Source organism: Oreochromis niloticus, linkage group LG17, assembly GCF_001858045.2.
Source record: "Oreochromis niloticus isolate F11D_XX linkage group LG17, O_niloticus_UMD_NMBU, whole genome shotgun sequence".
Classification (NCBI taxonomy): domain Eukaryota; kingdom Metazoa; phylum Chordata; class Actinopteri; order Cichliformes; family Cichlidae; genus Oreochromis; species Oreochromis niloticus.
In genome coordinates, this window is record NC_031981.2 from 7,399,961 (window position 1) to 7,423,318 (window position 23,358).

Genomic DNA, 23,358 nt, shown 5'->3' on the forward strand with positions numbered 1-23,358 from the left:
TGCAGAGAAATCAAAAATTGAGAAGACTAGAATCAAAGGAAGGAGGACCCTGAAGACAAATGTCAGTGGGGTTAATATTGGCTTTAACTTTTGAAGCCATTTTTTATCTCATTACCGTTCATAAGTTTCCCATTAGTGTTCAGGCTGACCATGCACGTCCTTTGGAAGCAGGATATCAGTCAGTCATAGAGAAATTACCCCATGCTGCTACCACTGAATGCTAAGCCTTCTAGAAGATGCACTAACTGGCATGCAAAGAAAAAGAGACAGACAAACGATGTTAGACGGAGGGAAAGATGAGAATGTTGATGATAGGGCTGCAGCTAATCATAGAGTTGGAGACAATTCAAGCAATTATGGTACTTGTTTCCATGTCTACCCAACCGCCAAGAGTTTTATTTAGTCTAGTTCACTGCAAACATGATTTTAAAAATGCACACACACAAATAAAACAAAAAGAAAAACACAGAACAAAAATTTAAAAGATGCATCTGAAACAGAGACAGACTAGCATTTCAATTCTGTGTAGTCATTACTCTGTACGTTCACTTCACATCCTGGCCCAGCAGTCCTCATTCAGCTCTCCTCACGAGACATAAAACAAAGAGCTCAGTGACAAGTAGAGACAGAGAGACTGTATAAGAGAGGAGGGAGAGGACTGAAGCATCAGCGAGAGATCTGAGTCAGTGGGGAGTGTGTGAAAAGCACGGGAGTGGATGAAAAGACCACAGTGTCGGTCTCATGCGTTAAAGTGACGGGGCCACAGGGTGCAGGTTTTGAAAGACGTGTGCTCAGATTCACTGCGTGCGGTCAAGACATGGGAAGAAGTGCTGACTGCACAGTCACACGGGCAAAATGCGTGCATGCGTGCATACGGCGTGCTGGCTCAAACGCACCCATGCAGTGACAGACGGTCATAGCCTCAGAACACAGCCAGGGCATTTGAAGACACTTCACAGGAAGTGGCAGCGTGGTATAACTCTGAAACACACACACACACACACACACACACACACACACACACACACTTGGAGGCTCCACTCAAGGACACACAGATGGCAGGTGCTACACAAATACAAGCCACTGGAGCATGCCTTATTATCAGCTAAGCCAGCCAGCCAGCTATCCAGTCACTGCTTCTCAATAAGAGCTCTGAATATGTCAGCTTCCCTTAATACAGGCAAAAGAGGAGCTAAGCTAACAACTTTAAGGAAATCCTGTGAAGCAGGACGTACAGCCAAATCAAATGGAGACGAGGGAAATGAAGGAAATCCAGGGGATGCGTGAAGGATGGGTAGTTTAATGATAGGGGTGGTAGAAAGCAGGTATAAGCATGAACAATCAGTGTTCAGACTAGTGTGACACTGGACAGACAGCATGTCTCTGCCTTATGCCATTAAAAATATTGAGTTTTAGACTCTTAGTTTGAATCTGAATTTTGAAGACGTGAACTAGGATCACTAAAAATTGGTAATGGGAATTATATTACCCACCAAAACTATGCCTATGCAAATAGTGATTCCAGTGCTATAAAATGTGCTAACATCGGAGTGTTTTTCCAACAAAAATGATGCTGCAGAGAGGTGAAGTAAGATGAAACCCATCCCCGTGATGTGTCATACCAATCCAGGCTCATCCCAGGATTAAAAAACATATATATATGAGGAAGTGATGCTTATAATAAACTTCTGATGCCTTCAACATAGTTGATCATATCCTTTATGCATACAACCAGACACAAAATTATTTTTTTCTATTCAGCAGTGCAACAATGTCAGATGCTTCGAAAAGATGGAAGTCAGGAAACATGATGGAAGGATTTATTCTTTCTGCTTTCGATGTTGCACATTATTTACCAAAAAGTAAGAAAGGCTGAAAACAAAATACCCTATATATGCTTTAGGTCAGTTTGGGAATGCCTCTGTTTCTAAGGTGGTGAGGGTTAGGAAGGTTTGGACTTCTCTGCTTAGACTGCTGGCCCCATGACCCGGACTCAGATGAATGAATGGATGAAATGGATGGATGAATGAATGGATGAAAAATTGTGAAATCAAAAACCTTTCAAAAGGGGAGGGGAAAAAAATCCAATATGAAACTAGAAATCTCTTTAGATCCCTTTATAGAAACCTCTTTGAACTAGCTGCTCCTCCCCCTAGAAATTTTCACGAGTAAAGAGGTTTACTGCTTCTTAAACTTTTCTTTTAACATATTTTACACAATAATTATGTATTTTTATGCAAATATTCATACAATCAAAACAAATCATCTGTGGCATTAGTTCATATATCAGACAAAAAGGATAAATCCAAAAGTTCATGTGACTGTAAGAGAACATGCCATTTAACACAGCAAAGCATGGCGATGTTTTGCCAACTACCTACACAGTAAGGGGAATATGCAACCTACGTTACTAATGCCTATCAAGTGTGCACTGGTCATGCTGGTAAAACGTGGACGAGACGAGGAAGGTTTATTAATGGCTAATGGTGGATTAGAAAGGGAGTGTGATCAGTCATAAGTAGAAAATGTCTCAGACTCAAGGCCACAGTAAATGGTGTGAGATTTGTGTAGTTCTTTTACTTCCTTTGGTTAACATCCTTCTCACTCACAGTACACAGTAATCACACTGTTTACACCATTATTCAAAATTTAGGAAGTCTGTGGCTGGATTTAGACACTTTTAGAGCCTTTCATAACCCACTCCCCCAAAACAGAAACAACTACAGCTGCTAATTTGTGACCAGAACTCACATCTGTCCCTCTCTTTCCACCTGTACCATAGGGCAAGTTAGCACCCAGGCTATGTATTGTGCAAGACCTAATTTCCTCCATCTGATCATTTTAATCATAAATATGGCCCAAAAAAATCACAACAGCCAGATGCCGGTGACCGAAGCCTTGAATATTCATTACTGGAGGAGCTCCAGAGCACAAACCCTGAAACACCTATTAATGTCAAAATATATCACATCCATGGACTCGCAGCAACACAGCACAAACAATTTAAAATGATTAACAAATATTTAATTCAAAAGGGAACCACGAGGAACAATAGGGATTATGGGGAAGTCATAACTGCTGATCAAATAAAACAATATCTAATCTGCTGTATGGGAAGTATGTTACTGCCAAAAGTTGGGAACTATTTCTCTGACAGAGTAACAGTCTCCAAAAAGCTGTTACAGTTTACAACCCCAAAGGCCTCTACACAAAGAGGCATTCAACAGTTGCGCTTGTAAGTACAGTGCGCTCTACGGGGAACTGCCAATTCCTAGCAGCAGCAAAAGTTTAGAAGCTTTGCCACAAGACCCCGTAAAGCTCAGCGGGGTAGAAAAAGAGCCGAGGCAGCCATTTGAGGTGGCGAGACTACAATGGAGCTGAACTAACAATGACAAGATAGCGACAGCGGTGAGGAGCAACTGAACCAAGAAATATGACGAGTGAGGCATCTGTCATCCAGCCCGTGCTTCAGAGTAAAAATAAAGTGTTTTCATGTGATGTGCATTCTGCTTTTCCGTGAGCCACACGATGCGGGGAATGAATGACTTGACTCTGTCCATTTCTATATTAGCCCCGACTGTCATTTTTTCCAACGAAGAGAGGCTCACGCTGAAAACTGCAAGATGAGGGCTGTATTCTGCAGCTTGCTGGGACGACAGTCCTGACATCTGCAACAACTTAGATCGATAACACACACACAAACGCGCACAAGCAAATAGACACGCCAGCAAAAAGAAATATGGGGCAGAGCGATAAATAGAAGTTCTCATATGTTTACTATAACACTTTCTTGTGAAGAGAGTTTATAAAACTACAGAAGGGAACCTGTATGTGTGTCAAATGGCCTTTTATAGGAAATGGGTTTCCTTCCCTTTTTTTTCTGCTTTAGTCACCTCACATGGTGCTTTCAGGAAGTGTAGACCTCATGAAAAACAACACAAAAAAATCTAAAAGTAGTAACTGGTTCCTCAAATTTGCCTTCAACTTCATTCAGAGCTGAGAAACGAAAAAACAAAATTGCTATTGAAGATGGAGAGACGCTCTGTTTGGCTCTGCACTGTGATTCAATGCTGAATGTATGGCCTATGTGTATGGTGAGCTTATGTGTGTGTGTCTGTGTGGCCGCACGTGGTCAAACATTCCTACGGGGCTAAGAGGTTCAGCTGTCGTCAGGACTATTTTCCTGTGCCCTGCATGCCATTGGTGGATCAAGGAGGATTATTCCTGGAGGTTGGGAAACTTTGGCCTCGGCTAGATGGAATTGGAAAAAAAAGAAAGAAAGAAAAACACAGAGAAAAGGGACAAAACCGCCACAGTATGGAGTGATTTCTTTAATGAATCAAACTTGCGGTAATGAGACTGAATCAGTGCTGTTGTTTGTCAAAGCAAGCCACATAGGAAATCACACAAGCCGAGAGCTACGGCGACTGAGAGGCACAGGAGGAGGGCTGCGGAGAGAGTCTCAAGCCACCTTGCGCTGTTCGAAATAATTAACCAATACTCAACTGTCACACAAGAAAATCCCTTGTGCCTGCTTTGAATTTTTTCGCTTTAACTCGAGGAGCTGCTTCACACTTTGCCCTAATCTTGTCCATTACTGCGACTACATCGGCGCGAACAAAAGAGGCCGCTCTCCAATTTCTTTTAAAATGGCTCTCATCCTGTCAGGGACCCCAAAAATGGATGAGAATCCCAATTCCCCTACACATCCTCCAGAATAAATTGGTAGTAGAGGGAAGTCTGACCATGGAAGCCAGCTAATTCAGAAGCAGCGGTAAAGACAGAGACAAACTGAGAGACAGAGAGAGTGAGGGTGTCAAACTGATGGCTGTGCTCAGCCAATTTGCTTGTGCACGCGGTCCACGCAGGCAAAAAAATCAATAGAGTAGAGTAAGAAAGTTGGAGGGGGCAATGGGGGAAAAATATGTCCCACTTTTCTGATTTAGGTCAACAGCAGTCGTGTGCGCCCTCCAAAGCTGTCGGTAATTAAATGAAACTAGTTAAAAAGTCGGCAGGAGCCCTGAAATGGAAGGCAGATGAGGGATGAGAGAACGGGGAGGGACGAGGCTACAGTGATTAATCTCATCTTTGTTTTTCTCCTCCCACAGTTGTGGTTGAACACAATTATACAAAGTAGAAAGGTAGCCTCATTTGTGCGCCCATTCGGCGCCTGGCACTCCTCAGGGGGAGAAAGTATAAAGATTCTAATGAGCTACAGAGAGAGTTCCTTAAACACAAAGGGGCAGATAGGGACACACTGGGACCGTGCTCCGCCAGCCTTGGCAGCTCAACTCTGAGGAAGAACTCCATGCGGACAGAAAACTGACAGCCCATCAACCATCGCATTCTCCGTCTTATTTTCTGTGCCTCACTCTCCACAGTTTACCCGTATCTGCCTTTCGCCTCACATTCTCCTGGTGCCTGGTAAAGCCTGGCAGATCATACATGAGACATATAAAAAAACCCAGCAGTAGTTTCCAAAACAGGGTTCATTCCCCATAGCCAAGAGTTATGCAAAGTAACTTACTATAAATTGTATCAAAAAGTACATGCACACAGACTTTTTTTTTTTTTTTTACAAGCTGCCTACTATCTGATCTACTGGGCATTTACATTCTCACCAGCATATTTGTCTGTGACATCTAGAAAAGTTCAGAGTTGTGGGGTGCATTTGAATATGTGGTTTATGATTTCCAACCCCACCCACTGCTGCATGCTCAAGCATGAAGAGCACCTGGTGGAAGGCCTGGGTGAGACTCAAGTGGCTATATGTAGTGTGATCAATGACAAAAGCTGACTAATAGATCTACAGTATAATCATATTACCACAGCTGAATTCCAATATGGATTACTCGCTTGCTCCTAGGCTTTGTCAAATTCCCCCTTTGCATTTGTCTTGGTTGCTTCGCCAGCAGATTACTGCAGTTTGCATGAAAGACACTGACTTATCTGCAAAAACCTGCCAAGTACTTGCTACTAGCTAGTCATACTGTGAAAAAAGTGTGATGCAAACCAGAGATAGAGACCACTTGCCTTCAAAAATAAAGGTTGTCCCTTTTGAAACACGTTGGTTTCAGCATTAAGGCCCAGCTTTTACTTTCAAGGTGAATGCTTTCCATTTATGTGTCATGCTTTTTCATGATTCACAACCACTAAGTGGTTAGTTAGCAAGTATTTTCAGACAAATGAGCATCTTTCATGCAAATTGTCTGCTAATCTTACGAACAACGCAATCACGAGGTTTTTGGTACAGCACCTTCCTTTTGACTGATCTCACATGGTGACAGCCAGCAACCCGTCAGCATCTACTCACCAACTGGATGAGGAAAACACATTTTTCCCCAAGTGACCGGAGGTTTCCAGGGGGTTGCCAACTGGTCTGTGGCCATGTGACTGAGGCCTGAGGATTTATATGGGATTAAAACATTAACTGTTCTCTACTGTAAGCAAACACGAAATCACAGATACCAGCAAAACAAATTAAATATTTTAAAGCCTAAAGCCTAAATTTAGGAATTACATCTCCAAAGAGAAACTAAATTATTCAACAAACTGATTTATTGTTATATGCCTACATTATTTTTACATCTATCCCTGCTGTTGTGCTTCTACTGTTTTGACCACAGTCACAGCCAGCCACTGCTGCCCAGCTCCTAGTACTAGGAGGTAGGGATGGTAAGGTTGCTGCTACATTAGGACAGCCTGTGCAAAGAGGATTATGGCTGCAGTCCAGATGAGGGTCTGGGGCGGGGGGGGACACACATCACCACTGATGATGCCTGGAAACATTCCCCTACAAATCAATGGCTTGGCCTCAGCCCATTCAGTCAGCACCATTAGCAGAGTAACCTCTGGACTGAAAACAAGCTGAAGTAGATGCAGCTGCACTGTGTTGCAAAATATCCAATTGGGTGCACTCCTGTACCTGTAAACACTGGAGCTTAACCTGAGCTGAATTTTGAATGGGTTATGATTTATTTATGCGTGTCTCGCAGGTTGCCGTCCACTGATCAAAAGCCTGTTCAAAAGGAAACAGCTGAACATTTGATCACGATCACAAGCCATGACGTCCTTCTTTTTCGTGCTTCAGGAGACAGCATCGGCATCGGCAGCCATACTACAACATATGTTGTGTGCAGCGCAACACGCTCCATTTGTGCAGCGGTATTTTTAGCATTCCTATACTCATTATGTCAGCAGCAAAAGCACAGCAGAATGCCCAGGCCGGTATGAGTGAAGTGAGAAAGGCAGGAAGACAATGCTCAGTCCTGCTTTAAGTCGGGCATCTGTTCAGCTACGCACATGTATTGTGGCTGTGAAGAATGTGCTTTGGTCCGCACTGCTCCGATTAAGTTTATTTTTTGATGGCGTTGGAAAACAAATACACCTCGCTCCTCTGCTGTAGCCGTGCATCAGCGAGCTCCTGAGGTGCTGAGAGGTGTGTAAACAACGAGGATAGGATTCATGTTTCAAAGACGAGAGACATAACTCACTGATGTCAAGATTATCCTTTTTTTTTTTTACTACTCTTTCAAGTTTGACTAATGAAACAACATGAAAGCATCTTTCTTCAAAAAAAGCTCAAAGCTCTCAAAGAGTGGAAGATGATACTGAGTCCTGTGATGACCATTCTGCTCAAATTGGGACCACTGACAGCTCATTCGGGTCTGGATAAATAGGTAGGGATGCATAGCCCAAAAGACACCTCCATTATTGAGCCATTAGGAGCAGAGGGGTAAGGAGTATTGGAGTACGAGAACACCACAACTCACATAACCAGCAAAACAATTTATAGTAATTATGATTTTTACCAATAAATACCTACGTAAAAATCACATCTATCTGCACCATTTCCATGGCTTCAAAGCCTGCTTTTAATAAAAACTGCTTGGTAGCAAGAACACCCAGGGGCTTCACAAAACCCTCCACCTGGAGGGAGGTGCTGTAGGATCACAATATGTGCTCGTGTTGTGTACATTGCCGGTGTACATACAAACAATTACTCTTTCTGTCATGTCACCTCCTTTGCTGCCGCACTGAGCCAGCTGCCTGAGGTGTCCATCCGGCGCCGTCATCCTTTCTGAGTCCGACTCACAAAGGCTCCCACAGTGGGGGTTTTCCTTTGCACCCCCCACCCACCCCCGCATCACACCCACACAATAGGGGATCCATTTCAACCGCTTTTAGCAGGGTCACTTGCTACTTTTAGTTCTCAGCCCTCCCTCCCCTGAGGGTGCGAGTGGTGGAAGGAGGAAAATAAAGACGCCAGGTGGATGCTTGGGAGCGAGGTCAGGCTTGTGGCAAACAGGGGCCCTTCGAGCCAGCCCCGTCGTGGCTGGATGTCTTTTTTTGGTAAAGCTTTGCGGGAGTAAAAGAAGCTGATACCACAGCCTGGAGCGACCATGATGCCTGGTTTCAGTGCTATATTGCAGAGAGGTCTGGCTTGTGACCTTGATCAAGGTAAAACACATTACAAAGGACATTCTACTCTGGGCCTGTTGGCAACCAATCATATACATCTTAATACACTTAATGGGCATTAACACTCGGCCACACCTCTTAATCTCTGAATTAATGTGTTTTCAGTCCCATGGCTGCAATGAATAAAAATGAAACACCTAGCGCCTTTACAAGCATTTATGAAAGAATGGGACATAGTGCAATAAAGTTGCCAAGCCTCTGACATTAACATCAGCACTAAAACTGTGCTCCAGGAGCTTCATGGCATGGGTTTCCATGGCTGGGTAGCTACTGTAGGTGTGAGGTGTAGGTTGCCCAGCACTTCTACTCATACAGCGTATGCAGGGGTTGGCGATTTGGTCACAAGATCATATGAACAATCTTTTGGGGATGAATCACGACTTACAATCTGATTCACAAACACTTCTCTAACCCAAGCCCATATAAGCTGATCTTGTTACTCAGCAGTAACTACTTCCTTATTTTGCGATAACCCAGACAAGTCCCTATTTAAATGAATTACAAGAGCACAAGAGCTGCAAGTTCAATGTCCGTTGGGATGTTGAAAACAAAACGTAAAAACAAAAAAAAAAATCACCAGTTAAATCTGTTGAAAACAATTGTTTAGAAAGGTGTCTTTTTGAGTGTTTTACCTAACCTAGCATACACATTGTGTCATGACACAAAAAGCTTACATCACGCAGGTGCAAAATGCGATTGTGTAAGTCGAACAAGACAACAGGCCTAAAGTTTCCCAGTGTTACAGTTACGACCATGAGAAAACAGAAGATTGGATTCTGTGTGCTGGGAACATGGATATTCAGGATTCTTTCAGCTCACAGATCTCTGCATGCTGTTTTTACCAGAGGGGCTCTAACTGGACGTGGTGATGCGTTACTTTAGGAAATTACAAAAGAGGAATTTATCAACTTACGAAAAATAAGGCTTTAAGAAGGGAATTCACACGATTGCGTCTTTGGCTGGACTTAATCACACAATAATGATTGAGAGCAAGAGGAAACAAGAGGTGAGCTATTCCTTACAGAGCTTTAGATCTGCTGGTGGGAAGATTTTGGTACCTTTCCTGTCTTTATGCCAAGCTAAGTCAATATATTAGAATGGCATCAATCCTATTAACTGACTAAATGATTACCAACACGTCACACTTTGTTCTTTAATATGGCTCAAAATGCATACACTTTTGGAAGAATTAGTCTGTATCCATCTTCTCTGCTTCCAGCAAGCCAATTTCAAAACTACTAATTTAACATAAAAAAGGACATCAAATGCCCCCTTCAGGTCTTTATAGTACTCGCTTAAATAACGGGAGAAGAAAAACTCAGCCGAATGAATCAAGAGAAGGAATCCTCTATGCAACTTCCAGAAAAGGAACACAAGGAAAGCAGATCGATCCTACAATGCACCACAATGCCAATCTTCAGTGCTGCTGGAGGAATACTGAAAAGGCCTCATTCAATCAATGATGAGAGGCAGGAAGAATGAAGACTCTTGGTCTTCTCCCCTCGGACCGAAAAAAAAAACTTCAAATGATCCAGTAGTTCTGATGTTTTGGGGGGTTTGTTTGTTTTTTGTTTTTTTTGTTTTTTTAGGGGGAGGGGTTTATTAATTCAAGACCAGTGTTTAACCGAAAACGCAGTTTCTCCTTCAGCGTGGTTTGAAGGCTTTCCTCTTAGCTGGATAAACACTCCAAATAGTAACAGTCCCTGAAGAGGACTGAAAAGAAGAGACAGAAAAAAAAAGTGAACTGGGTCGCAGTTGGTGGTTTAGTCAACCTGATGAATTAAACAGACCCTCTGAGGCAATAACACTCTACAACACCCACACAATTAATTTTAGAATTCAGAAGAACTAGTCACTTCTGAAATAATCCTGTTTTTTGGGAGCTTTGTCTCCGAGGGCTGGAGTTTATCTCATTTCAAACTCGCAACCCTCGGAGAGTAAGGAGTTTTCTTCTTTGACATCTTTCTGGCTGAAAAACCATTCCCGAAATACAATATCCACCTTCTGCTTCAACAGAATGAAGTTATTTCAATCAGCTAAGCAGAACTGTGCTGGAAAATGAAAAAAAAAAAAATCAATTGCAATCAACTCAAACACTTGAGTCTTCAAACTGACAAAAAAAAAGTGGGTAAATGAGCGTCGATGGGCTGCAATGAAAAGCCCTTTAGAAAGTTAACCTGACATTAAAAGTGGCTTTTCTGTGTGTGAGCAGAGGGAGAGGAAGTGAGCTGACAGAGTAGAGGTGATGAGGACGGGCGGCTAGCCAGCGCGTCGCATGCAGCAGGTTGACATGCATAGGCGAGCCGGGCCGTCATCTTGACGGCGCACCCAGAGCAAGAAACAGACTGCTTGCACAGACACACACACACACACACACACACACACACACACACACACACCACCTTCAAAGGGGACAAAGAGCAACCGTAGAATCTGTACATGCACTGATTCAACCTGAGAAGGGTGTGCGCACACACCGAACACCCGCACAAACAGATACATTGAGCAGGTTAATGAGACATGTAACAGAAAGTGAGGTCGGAGAGGGCTGGCCAGAAATCAGTGACGGCAGCAGCTGATCCTCCCAGTGTGATCTTTACAAAGACAGAGGAGGCAACGGCGATGAGGGGAAAGCAGTTCAATCTCACAGAGGACACAGAGGGCTCTACACCGATCAATGCCACTGCCACAGCTCTTGAGCCCACAGTCAATATGCACTGCTGGTATGACATTACTTGGGAGTATGTGTGCATTTTTATGGCCAACCATGAAACTGAAACATGTAGACTAAATATAAGCCCCCCCCCCCCCCCCCCCCCCAAAAAAAAAACAAAACAGGAACAGGTACCAAGGACATAAAGAGAACAGGCTTAATGGGACAGAAACCAAAGCCAGGGAAACATGAATTTACCATCTGTCTACCTGCTACTGTAAATACATTACACTGAGAATGAACTCAGGCAGAGATTCATCCTGAGTATGGTGGGTATGCAACATTCGTTTTAAATAACCTCGCTTTTTTTTTTTTTTTTTTTTGCTACGTCCTCTGAGAAAAGCTCATGTCAGATGTTTATTAACATCTGTGTATTTGTGCTACCAAAATAAAAGGTCTACAGAAGAAGTCTGGATTAGAGTTTCATTACACATGAGTGTGTCTTCCTGTGTGGCTAGAATTGGGCCTCTTTGATTAGCACTTTCATACTGAACTGTGAATTCTGCAACACACTTAGATGGAGCTGCTGAACTATAAAGTTCCCCAAGATCCATTGCCTATGTATTTTTTTTAAACTGTTGCCCTTTTGCACAGACAAGACATAAAAAAGCTACCCACTGAACTATTAAGTTACATGTTAAAGCAATCCAAAGATTGACAGGCCTGCTCTGCCTAGCTACAGTTGCTATGTTAGGGCAACCGCTGATGAGGGGAGGGATTTAGCGAGCAGTCACCTGATAAGTCAATATGCACAGCAGCAGCCATCAATCGGGGTAATGTCCTTTGATCTCTCTACAAGTGCAACCATAAAGATTTGTACATTTTGCTCTGACAACTTCAAAAAGAGCAGTTTGCAGCCTTTTTAATGCTTTTCTTTTTACACTTCCATGAACGGGGAACATGTTTAAGAGGATTTGATGGAGAGACGAGCATGTAGCACCACAAAAGATGTGTAGCATCCGCCGTAGCTACCGCTCTATTGCAAAGCCTGAGGGACACTCATACTGATTTATCATATTCAGAGTTCCAGTCCACAGAGGCGGCTGCTGCAACCATGCACCAACAAACACAAAGCTCCATACAAAAAATTACACACATAGGCCCACAAATATGTACGCAACACTGAATGTACAAGACACAGACGAGCACACAGTAGCTGGCGATATCTGGGACAGGCGAGAGCGGATTCATATGGAAGAGAGATAAAGGTGAAATAGACATAGGGAAGTGAGAAAAAAGGAAGCCAGACTGCAAAGGAATGAGTGAGCAAGTTAAAAAAAAAAAAAGAAGCAGAAAATGAGATAAGGGTCATCGCGGCGCAATCTGCTGTCTCTGAAAACAACTCACTCTGCAGGAATGAGCAGGAGACTGCAGGCATGGGCGACAGAGAAATAGATACAAAGAGGGAAAATAGGCATTGAAACGACTTCAATTCAATACAGACAGACACCCAGAAGCACTTCCATTTAATTAAGGCAATACAAGAAAATGGTAAGAGGAGCGAGAGAGGGGACAGATAAACCCAGCGAGGTTTGGAAAGTGCGCGTGAACGCCCAGTCAAGGTCGTGTAATGACGTTCAACAGCTTTCAGTCTGAAGACCTTTCACCTCCCCGTCACTGTCTCACTCCACGACACTAATCCTGACGGACGCTCTGGTGATAAACTCCTAACAGTGTCCTTGACAACCTGAGCTGGACGTTTCATCAGGCCTTGTGTTATTCCATCTGTAATAAACTGTAGCTCAATAGTAATACAAAATAGCTCTTTTTTAATTATTTATTTCATTATTTTATCCAAGTGATGACAGCAACTCGCAGGTCCAAAAGCAATTCTACCAGACGCCATACCAAAGTAAAGCAAATAGAGGGGCAGATTTGGTAAGATGAGTACTGGACCAAAACACTCTGTCTGACCCTCCTGTGGCTGTACACCTACAACACCCACCCACCCACCCACTGGATAATTAACAGGGTATAACTAAACACAGCAACCCACACCCATTAGCTCTGATTTTCTAAAGTCCTTTAAGCATACCTTGACACTTTATTAGCGATCAATAACACATTTAAAGATATGAGATTTAACCCGGGCAGACCGCGACTCCATTTTTATTAATTCATTAATAATAAAGCAAGTGGTTTTTAGTAACTTGAGGGGCAGCACAAGCAGCTATCAGTTACCCAAGGTTTATTTGAAAACGGAAGCCTTGTGGGCATTATAATGCGGCGGGGCGGCAGCACTAACACTAACAAATCAATGTACACTTCCTTTACAGTCAATACATGCAAGCCTGGATTACAGCCACAGGACACAGATTGCTCATGCTAGTCAAGTCCAGGCGATGCTTTTTCTGCAGCAAATGAGCATTAAAAAAAATAAATAACACAAGTGTCTTTTGATGCATAAACAGCTCTTCTCACCTGCCAATCACTATGATTGTCACAAGCAGACACCCTTCGTTTATGAAAATGGTATGTCAGTCTTTTTTTTTTTTCCCCTCCTGCCCACACAGATGATACAAACACACACACACCCTCCCCATGTTGCCTCTCCTGCAGGAGGGCTGCTGATCAGTTAGGCTGCTGAATTTCTAATAGGACATATCCTATTAACCTCACTCACACAGGGATCACGGATTGATATCAAGCAAGGAGAACCGCATCAGGCCTGCTGGAAAGGCACAGAGTACTTTACAGCTAACCGTGATGCTTTCATCTTAATAAAATAATAATAATAATAATAATAATAATAATAATAATAATAATAATAATGATAATAGGTTCATCTAAAACAAAGAAAATCTATTAGCAGATGTTGTTTTTACTTGACAGCTGTCTGATTTTTTGCATTTCAAATATCACGCAAATAGTCAAAGACAAGCTCTGTTACCATATATCTAAATGGGGCGAAGAAAACAGTCAACATAAATCAATTGTAAGAGAAAAATGTAGACAATTTTACATTTTTATTACATTATTTGGACTGCAAAAAGAATATTAGTCCGCAGACAAGCTGATGAATTAAGTGCCAGTATAAGTAATAGCCATTATAATGACCATGTGTGCTCTGGTTAAAAAGAAATCTCTTGACCAACTCTAAGCAAACGCATCATCTTTTTAAGTATCCCAGACTGTCAGTGGAGTGGAAATCCATGAGAGCTACCCCCCCCGCCTCCTTCAGCTACCTCTCTCATCACTGTACATGGATATGGACAATTACAGCACACTGGTTTGTCACCCACTCCAGTGGGATTCGCAAAAGTATCCCCCTACTGTGTGTTATGAAGAAAAGCCAAAAGGAGGTAAAATCTTGTCACTTCTACAACACAGGACAGAGATCAAAGAAACGTCTCTGTTTCCTGTGTTCGCCGTTGCAGAGTAGAAACAAAAAGACTGCTTTGTGGTTTAATGGGGACTCCATTACAAATACAGCAAGGTTTAATTGAAAAATACACAGGAAGAATCAGTGGTGGCATTTCTCACATCCTGGTCTATGTTTGTGTTACAGTGTCTGTTATCTAGGTAAATAGGTGAGGATTTTTTTTCCTCTCTGTATGCATAAATCTGCATTCAAATATGTGCAATCTGCTGGTATAGGAGCTGATTTTGTTACCGGAAGCTGTCTGGTTTCTGTCTGCAGTGTGAACAGTACTGATCAGTCACATTTTAGCAACTTCTGACCTCAGTATGGTGGAAGTCATGGCCTAGATATCTGTTAACCGTAAATGTCCTCGCTACACTGGAAGCCCTGAAACGCTGGCGGTTGTCCCCAGAGGCTAAGTCATTAGACGATAGCCGATGGGTTCCTAGATTGGTGATGAATAAAAAGCTCATTGATTCCGTCATGCGTCACATGTCCATGTAGATTTATTTACCCTTTGCATTGTGCACACCAGGGAACAGATTGTGCCTGGATTTTTAACTCTTTTTGTTTTATTTTGTGCATATGTTCAAATCACTAGGGAGCCTCCCATGGTCTCCTTGTGTGCTAAATGATTGTCTTGGACGAGTATGTGTGCAAATTTGAGTGTTCACAGGGGAAGGGGTGCTATCTCTGCAGATGGAGGCGAGGCAACGGGCAAGCAAGCAATTACAAGCTGTTCGGCTTACACCTCCCCCCACCGTTGCCCATACATCGCCCTGGGGCTTGCTTGCATTAAGAAATCATGGGTATAATGGTGGAATGGGCCTCAGGGCCCCCTCCAAAACAACCTGCTAATCCCCCTGTGGTGATGGGAGGGTGTTGAATCTGGGGGTAACAGGGCATCCCGGCCGCTCCGACAATGAGTCCAACCCTGACACGCGCCAGCGCCCTCAACCACCCATCGCTTCACACCGCACCTCCTCCAACTACCCCAATCAACTACAGCAACATCCTCCCGAGGGAGGAAACGAGCGATGTCAGCCACGGGAGAGGAAAACCCCCGAGGCCCAGCGTCGCCCCTCCATCTCAGCCGGGCCTCGAGCAGAAACATTCAATCAGATCGCTGCGCCTTTCTCTCTGCATCTCCTGGCTGTTTTTGTGCCACAGCACTCAAACAAAGGATGCACGCTAAATCGAGCTTCTCCAATCAACCTCTGGTAGAGAATTCAACTTGCGCAAACAGATCCGAAGCAGCTCGTTAAAATGGTTTAATTATGTATCCAAATTGTGATGAGCAATGACACGCTTGATTGGTTGTATCAGAGGGCCTTAATGAGGAGAAAGGCCTCACTCTGTCTGAGCATTAACCTGACGTCTGCTCTCGCTAAACATGACACAATGCAGCCTCCAGTGCTCTCTCTTTCTCTCGCTCTGTCTATTCAGCGACTGAGTTAAAGTGTGTTTGTCCTGGGCGGCATTCGTGACAGATTACTCTTCATCTGCTTATGGAGCGTCGGACAGACTTCCTCGGGTATGTCTGTCATCAAATATTCGGTTAGCTTAAATCAACGCCGTAATGTCACGCCACCTCTTATTTCTTTCAACCGCAATCTCATCCTGTTTACCAGGAACCTGTGCCATCTCTGCGCTCAGATCTATGACTTTCATATATAAAGAGATTTTTCCTCTTTGTTCAGTTTAGTGTCTCCCCATCCCAGCCCCAGCAAGTCCATTTAGAAATCATACATTAACATCGTCTCATCAATCTTCCAACCTTCTAGCTTCAGGTTAAAAACCAGTAATCATCCCGCTGGTGGGCTAATGGGCACCTTAACATCAACTCGCCTAGAGTCCATTCATATTTCATGAACGGCAGTGGCCCCCCATCTTCCCCGGGCCCCGCTCAGCTCGTAAGGCAAATCGACATCAAAAGCGGCAACCTTCCAATTAGACGGCAAGACATTCTGATCTCATCTCAATTTGGCCCGAGATCAAATGTTCCCGCAAAGATCCAAGGAATTCCGAGCCCTTTTAGTTAGCCAGCCTACCCTGTCAAACGGGGAGAAAATGTTCGCTGAAAGCACCTGGAGGAGGAGGTCGCATTTAAAAATGGCTAACGCAGGGACTTTCCTGTTCCAATATTTAGATATCGCAGCAATTCCAACAGCAACGGCGTTCAAGAAAGGTGCTAAGGGAGTGTGGTGGAAAACAAAGACCAGATGTGAATGACGTTAATCCTAGTGAGGTGCGATATGGAGCAATGCCACTTCAGGCAGTGTTTTGGGAAGACCTGTGTGAAGCACCAGATGTTCCTCCTGGCATGAATAATTTAGAAAGTGATTCCAGGTGGGCATCAATGGCCACTTCACAAGTGAGGCTATTTTGCCGTAAGATAAGCATTAAGTTATCCTTTTGCCCCGCAAAATAAGTGATTGATGTGGAGACCAGCTGATTTCATATATGCTGCAATTTGTAAAAACAATGCAGCAAACACACTAAGCTACAAGAAGTGTATATAGTCTAAAAGCCTTAGCAGTGCCTCATTTCCTCAGCTCCTCAGACAGTTTTTTTCCACTCTTTTCTCTAGATGAGGTCAACGAGGGAGGATCTCCCTAATATGGTCGCGTCACCCACACAGCTCTGTTAGCACAAAAGCCCCACCCACCTGCTGTTAAAACACTTGTTTTTATAGAAGGAAACCAATCAGAAAAATGCTGGTTCAACAAGAGGGAGAAGGGAGCTTTTTTCCCAGGCAATGGATTCACTGCAGCAAGGCCCAGAAGAAAGTAAATAAGAATTACTCTGAATCGTCAGTCACAAAAGGCTTCTCCAATAGACTCCAAGAATAACAATACGGAGCTGGAAATAAAGGAAAACAGCCACCCTTCTTCTTTCACTCCTCTGAGGGTCACTGTATGTTACAGAAAGTGAAATTCTCATAGTGTGGCAACCCTATCTAACACCCCCAACATTCACACCCAGTATGCGCCTGTAAGCAAGGTTCTTTCTTCTATATCTTTCTCTTTTGTTACGCAGCTATTCCTGTCACCATCCCTATAAAAGGTCAGCCTTCCATCCCACCTTTGACTGTGACAGTTGTGAACCAATATAAACACATATTTCCTTCCAACAATGCAAGGAAACACCTCTTTTAAACCCCCTCTTTGTTGCTCAATAGTTTCTCTAAAGTCTGTCAGTGTCTGGAGGGGATATCACTCATTCCGTTGGTTCGAGCGGATCAATAGAGAGACTAAAAACAAATCAACCTGCCCGAATCTCTGACTGAGACCGCTTAACCTGCTGAAGCTGCAATTATCATAACTAAAAGCAATCTGTGTCAACCTTTCTTGTGTGCGTGTGTGTCTGGCTCTTCAAACCTGAATTTCACAACAGGAAATCAGCACAGTTCCTTCCTTGAAAAGGATCAGGCCACACAGAAGAGTGCTTCTGCCAAAACCAGTCTTAAAAAATAAATCTCAGCCAATTAATGGGGTCTTATTGGGAGTTATTGAGGAAAAGGGTGTGTGTATGGGGGGGGATCAAAAACCTTAATCCAATTAACAGGGTGCCCTCTAGCAGTGGAGGGACAATGGTGAGTATTTAGCTTTCAAAATAAATGCCCTCCTTTTATCCAGCCAAGTGAACTTTGACAGCATGGAATGGGTTTAAGTAGCTAAATGGAATAAATCTATTATGTGGTATAAAAAAAAATAAAATGATGCAGGGTAATGGTTCTGGACACTATACCCTGCATGTGATTAAACACATTACAATATAACTGCAGAGCGAGGAAGGTTGGATATTTAGCACTTACGAGGGAAGGGAAACTAGTATACAGTATAGCAACGGAAATTCAGCAAAGCACTCAGGTGACCAGATCACAAACATGAGACATGGAGAGGTCAAAGGCCAGTTTCTGGTTCGCTGTGCTTCACTGATGTCAAGTCAAGGTGGCAAAAACGTAGCACCCACGGTGGGATTTCTGGACACCTCAGACAACATTGAGAACCAAGGAAAGAAGGCATGATATGAACACACTGAGTACCTGTGCATAACAGATCACAGTTTTATTACTTTGAATGGGTTGGCTGGCTTTAGTTGCAAAAAAAAAAAAAAAAAAAAAAGATGAAATGATCGTTGGCTCGTTTTTAGACAGACTCAACCAGAACAGCACGCACACACACACACACACACACACAGAGGACAGTCCAATATCTCTAGGGAATATTATTATGAGACATTTAAGCCGCCTCTCAGCGGCCGCATCTCAATAAGATGCCCCACCACCACCACCCTCACCCTCTGGATTTTTTTTTTTTTTTTTTTTTTTTTTTGCGTTTGAATCCAGGCAGAAGACGAAAATTCCTGCCACACCAACAGGGCAAAGTCTGTGTGGGGTTTTCTTTCCTTTGCCACATTTGGCTTCGTTTGCGTTGTTGTCGCTTGTTTGTCTCACTTCACTGTGTTTGATCCAAGAGCCCCCCCTCCGACAGTCTGAACAATGCGCACTGTACGTCAGGCTGCACACATTTCCAGGACTTCTCAAGGTCTGGGACAATCTCCGTTGTAGAAAAAGCAACAACAATAATAATAACAATATTTTTACCCTGCCCCCCCGTTCGGCTTTCTTTCGAAGAATTTCTAGATGCTGGGCAAAGCACACACAGACAGACATATAGCGACTGGCTGTGAAGCAGCTGATTCCCCCCACCACCACCACTGAAACAGACAGAGCCTGAGCGAACACACAGCAGTAGTGAAGTCAAAATAGCTCGCCAGTTCACATCCTCATAATGAAAATGGGAAAATAGGGCAAAGCGCGAGCAAGACTTAAAAATATCAAAAATGTGGCATTTGGCAAATCAGGAGGAGAAGGAGGAGGAGGGAGAGGAGGAGGGGGTGAAGCGGGCAACCTTATGCTTTGCAATGTGGCAGTGAGATGAAATCCAAGCTCCCATCACTGGGTTGTTTGAAAGAGAGCGCTTGCCTCGTGATAAAAACACAGCCACTCAGTCTCTAACTGCGCCGGGAATCAGCATCCAAGTACAGCCACTTCACCACCTCCCGGTTCCCGTGCACACATTAACACATGCCCTTACAGCTGAACGCGAGTGAAAACAGTTTATTTTTTTAGAGGAATATAAAGGCAAATTAAACTTACCGACGCCGTATTTCTCGTGTTCTGTAGGTATCCACATGTTTACTGTCGGCAAGTTTAAGTGAGTGGTCGGAATAGCAGCGAAAAGCAAGGTTTGGGCTCCGTGTAACGCATTCTACTGGCGTGCTTTCCTCCGCTCTGTAGTAGGAGTCATTGTTTAGGTTACAGCAAGAGAAAGCGCCTCAGCCGCCGCTGCTGCTGCTGCCGCTGCTGCTCGTAGTGGTACGGAGACGCGTTGCCTTTAGGTTCTGTGGGAAATGTGACACCCGGAGAGGTCAGAGCACTTTGGAGCCCCCTGCCAAATTATTGTTTGTTATGGTCGGAAAATTTGGAGAAAATGAACGCTGTTCGTATTTAAATACCAGCATTTTCCTACTTTTTAGAATGAATAAGCTTTAGCAGGCTGTATTTGTAGCCCAATGCCCTGTTCAACACTGTCAAGGGAATGGGTTCAATCGGGGTTGGAGCTAGTTGTTTGTCAATCCTACTAACACAGCAATAAGACATTGATTGCTAAGTATGTGACACTGTTAACTTGTTTTAACATTAGTTTGTTTCATAGTTAAAAAAAACGAAGACTCGACTGGTAATGTTAGCTAATTTTTCGTAGACAATACAAACTGTTAGTTTCTTAAAATGTCACTTCAGGGCTATTAGCCTACACAGAATATCATTTAAATATGTTAGCCTGAGCCCCCCCCACCACCACCACACACACACACACACACACACACACACACACACACACACACACACACTAAGCTGAGGATTCATTCCATCTACTAGTTATTATGTGATTATGTAAATAGTGGGGGCTGAGATTTAAATGTCTAACAAGAAAAAACCCCGAGTAGTACCTGAACGCAACAACATCGCCAGCAAAGCGAAAAAGCCGAGTGACGCATTGTGGGACTTGTAGTAGGTACCCAGCGACGTCAGTGAAGGTCCCTTTATCTACAGCATCTTCGACATATGACGGTATTGTTCTGTTTTTTGGACTTTCTGGTGAATATTAGCTGGTAAGATGTAGGCTTAGTTTTATTTCAGGGTAGCCATGACGGTCGCCAGAGCGTCTAAACACCCAAGACATGTAAGCACTGATTTACAGTCAGCCATGGAGACATTACAGACCCGTAATATCAGGATATTGGTGTAGAACATGACCTTGCAGCAGTGGAGAGCCCTCCCGGACACACAAGGCTTCTGCTGGGACGTCTACTGGATGAAAAATACATGAGACTCTTTGAGGAGGAAGCGCAAAACTGGAGGGAGTTCCACTGCCAAAAAGAAAGAGTTCAACATGCATGAGAGAGAAAGAGAGTGTGTGTACGTGTATGTGTCAGTCAGTGTGAGTATCTGTTTTTATGAGACCCATGCTCATCTCACACACTGCTTTCCCTTTTCTTTCATTCTGGACTTTCTCATAATCACCTGCCTGTGTTGTGTCAGCTTGCGTTGTGTTCGAGTACAAAGGACTTTTTTTCAAAAGCCATTCTAATGCACGTTCATTTCTCATGCTGCAAATGCTGCATTAAAATGCTTTGAAGTGTCAAATGTGCTTCTCTCCCCTCCTTGTCTCATCACTACTTTGCACGTCCACTTACCCATCCACCTTTGTAGTTTATATGGTGAATTATGAATGGATGTGCCGTGGAAAAGCAAGCAACCTGAGGCTCGGTGCTGGCTTTGGAGGTGAAATTCGGCTACTGTTTTTACCATGATCTTGTTGTGGCTGTGGGTATGGGAAAGGTTGTGTAGGGGGACTGTTGGAATGTTACTCCATATATGAATAAATCATAAGCCGTGGGGGACCCCATGGATTCACCCCCCTGAGAGGACAGGAGACTGGAGCTAATGTGTGCTTTTTTATGTGGTGGAAAATGGACTATATTCTACATCGCTGAAGCAATACTCAAACTCGTGCTCCTTTGCTATTGTTGTGATAACAGTTAAAAATATGACAAGACAAGAAGGAAAACATAATGTGGACAACAAGCAACCAAATAGGAACTGATTGAAGAAATAAAAAAAAAAAGACTTTTATTAGTCAGTGTTTCTGTTAAACGTATACCTTCCTCTTTTTGCCAACCATTTGCAACTTGATGTTAATGGGATTGAGGCCCCCCTCATTCCTCAATATTTTACTTCCAAGCAGCCAGACTTTCTTTTAATTTTTAAAGTGGCCTTGACTAATAGTTCTCCAGGATTTCTGGAGGTGTTCCAAGGTTTTTCTATGGACATTGGCTGCTTTTTCACTCATTTTCAGTCCTTCCTTGACAATTTTCAGAGTAATGGGGGTTTTTGGTATTTTGAAAAGGATAAGCAGAAGAAAATGGGTGGATGGAAAGGCATTAAACAGTGTTGTTTTACACATAACAGACTACATAACAAACATAACAAAGTGGCAATTTTGCAACTTTAAAATCACATAATTTTTTTCTAATTTCTATAGCTGAAGCTATAAAAAATGCCAAAGATAACACAGTTATATACTGTTATACAGGCATGATATAGTACTTTTGTACCAACAAGGAAATTCCCAAAGAGCTATAAGCTGGAAATGTATGTCTTGACATGGTGTGCAGCGCTGAGGAAAAAAATGGAGGAAACTGGACAAAAAGAGAACAAAAGAAGAAGTGACAGGTCTAAAAAAAAAACTATCTGAAAGTCACGTCTTTAAGAAATAGAGAGAAAAAAAATCCAGCAAAGGCCTGATAGAGGAACTGAAAGATGGCTCTGGGCCTTCAGCTTACACATCAACTGCTCAGTGAAACCTCATTAGAATGTCCTCTGTAGTAGGGTGCTGCCAAGAAGTCATTCTTAAAGAAGGTAAACAAGAAGTGATAGAATGATGAATCCAAATTTGAAATTTTTGGCTCAGATTGTAGGGGCACACGGTGAGTGTCTACAGCCAAGTTTAAAGCATGGTGGAAGCGCTGTCATTGTTTAGGGCTCATCTCAGCGAATGATGTTAGAGATCTTGTCAAAGTGGATGGAATAGAATAGATTTTGATCCACCATGCAATACCATCTGGAAAGCATTTGATTTCCAGCAGCTTCAGCTTTCAGCAGGACAACGATGTTTGTTTGTTTTTTTAGCTTGTTGTTGGGTGTTGTTGGTGATTATGATGACATCATAATATATCATGCACGAATATGTAATTCAGGTTTCATTGTTATAAATTAAATGTTACTTTCATGAAGTGAAAATGATATGACATTGTGCTAAGGTGTTACAGCTGTGAAAACCAAACAAATTGGTCAATTTATTAGATTTGTATTGGGTTGCTAGGCAACATGATCACTTCATAGCATATAATATGGATAAGAACCTTCAGGGGCCTTTGATGCACCTGTGTGATTTTGTGTATTATTATAATAAAAATGAATTTGCTGTACCTTTAATGTCTGCAGTGTCAACCCATATGACACTGTGAGCCCACAGACAAAGGTAACAGCTGGAGGAAGATGGCAAAACATGGAGAGAAGGATTATAAGTAGAATATCTGTTCAATGACCAAACTCTAAAAGGATTATTTCGGTGGACTGAGGACAGGTCGAGTCACCCGAGCAGTCTGCTCAGGTGCTCATTTTGCCTCCTCTCCTCTTCCCAATCCACTTTCCCCATGTTTCTTCCTAAGA

At 43.1% G+C, this 23,358-nt stretch overlaps 1 protein-coding gene across 1 annotated transcript in view; it reads right to left on the bottom strand.

Annotated features, from left to right (window-relative positions):
- Positions 1-19,957, bottom strand: part of dock4b (dedicator of cytokinesis 4b) — a 138,986-nt gene extending 119,029 nt beyond the window's left edge. The window contains 1 exon segment of the mRNA XM_025899516.1: positions 19,720-19,957. Within this exon segment, the coding sequence (XP_025755301.1) occupies positions 19,720-19,756 (37 nt within the window). The 5' untranslated portion in view covers positions 19,757-19,957.
- Positions 19,958-23,358: the final 3,401 nt, after the last annotated feature.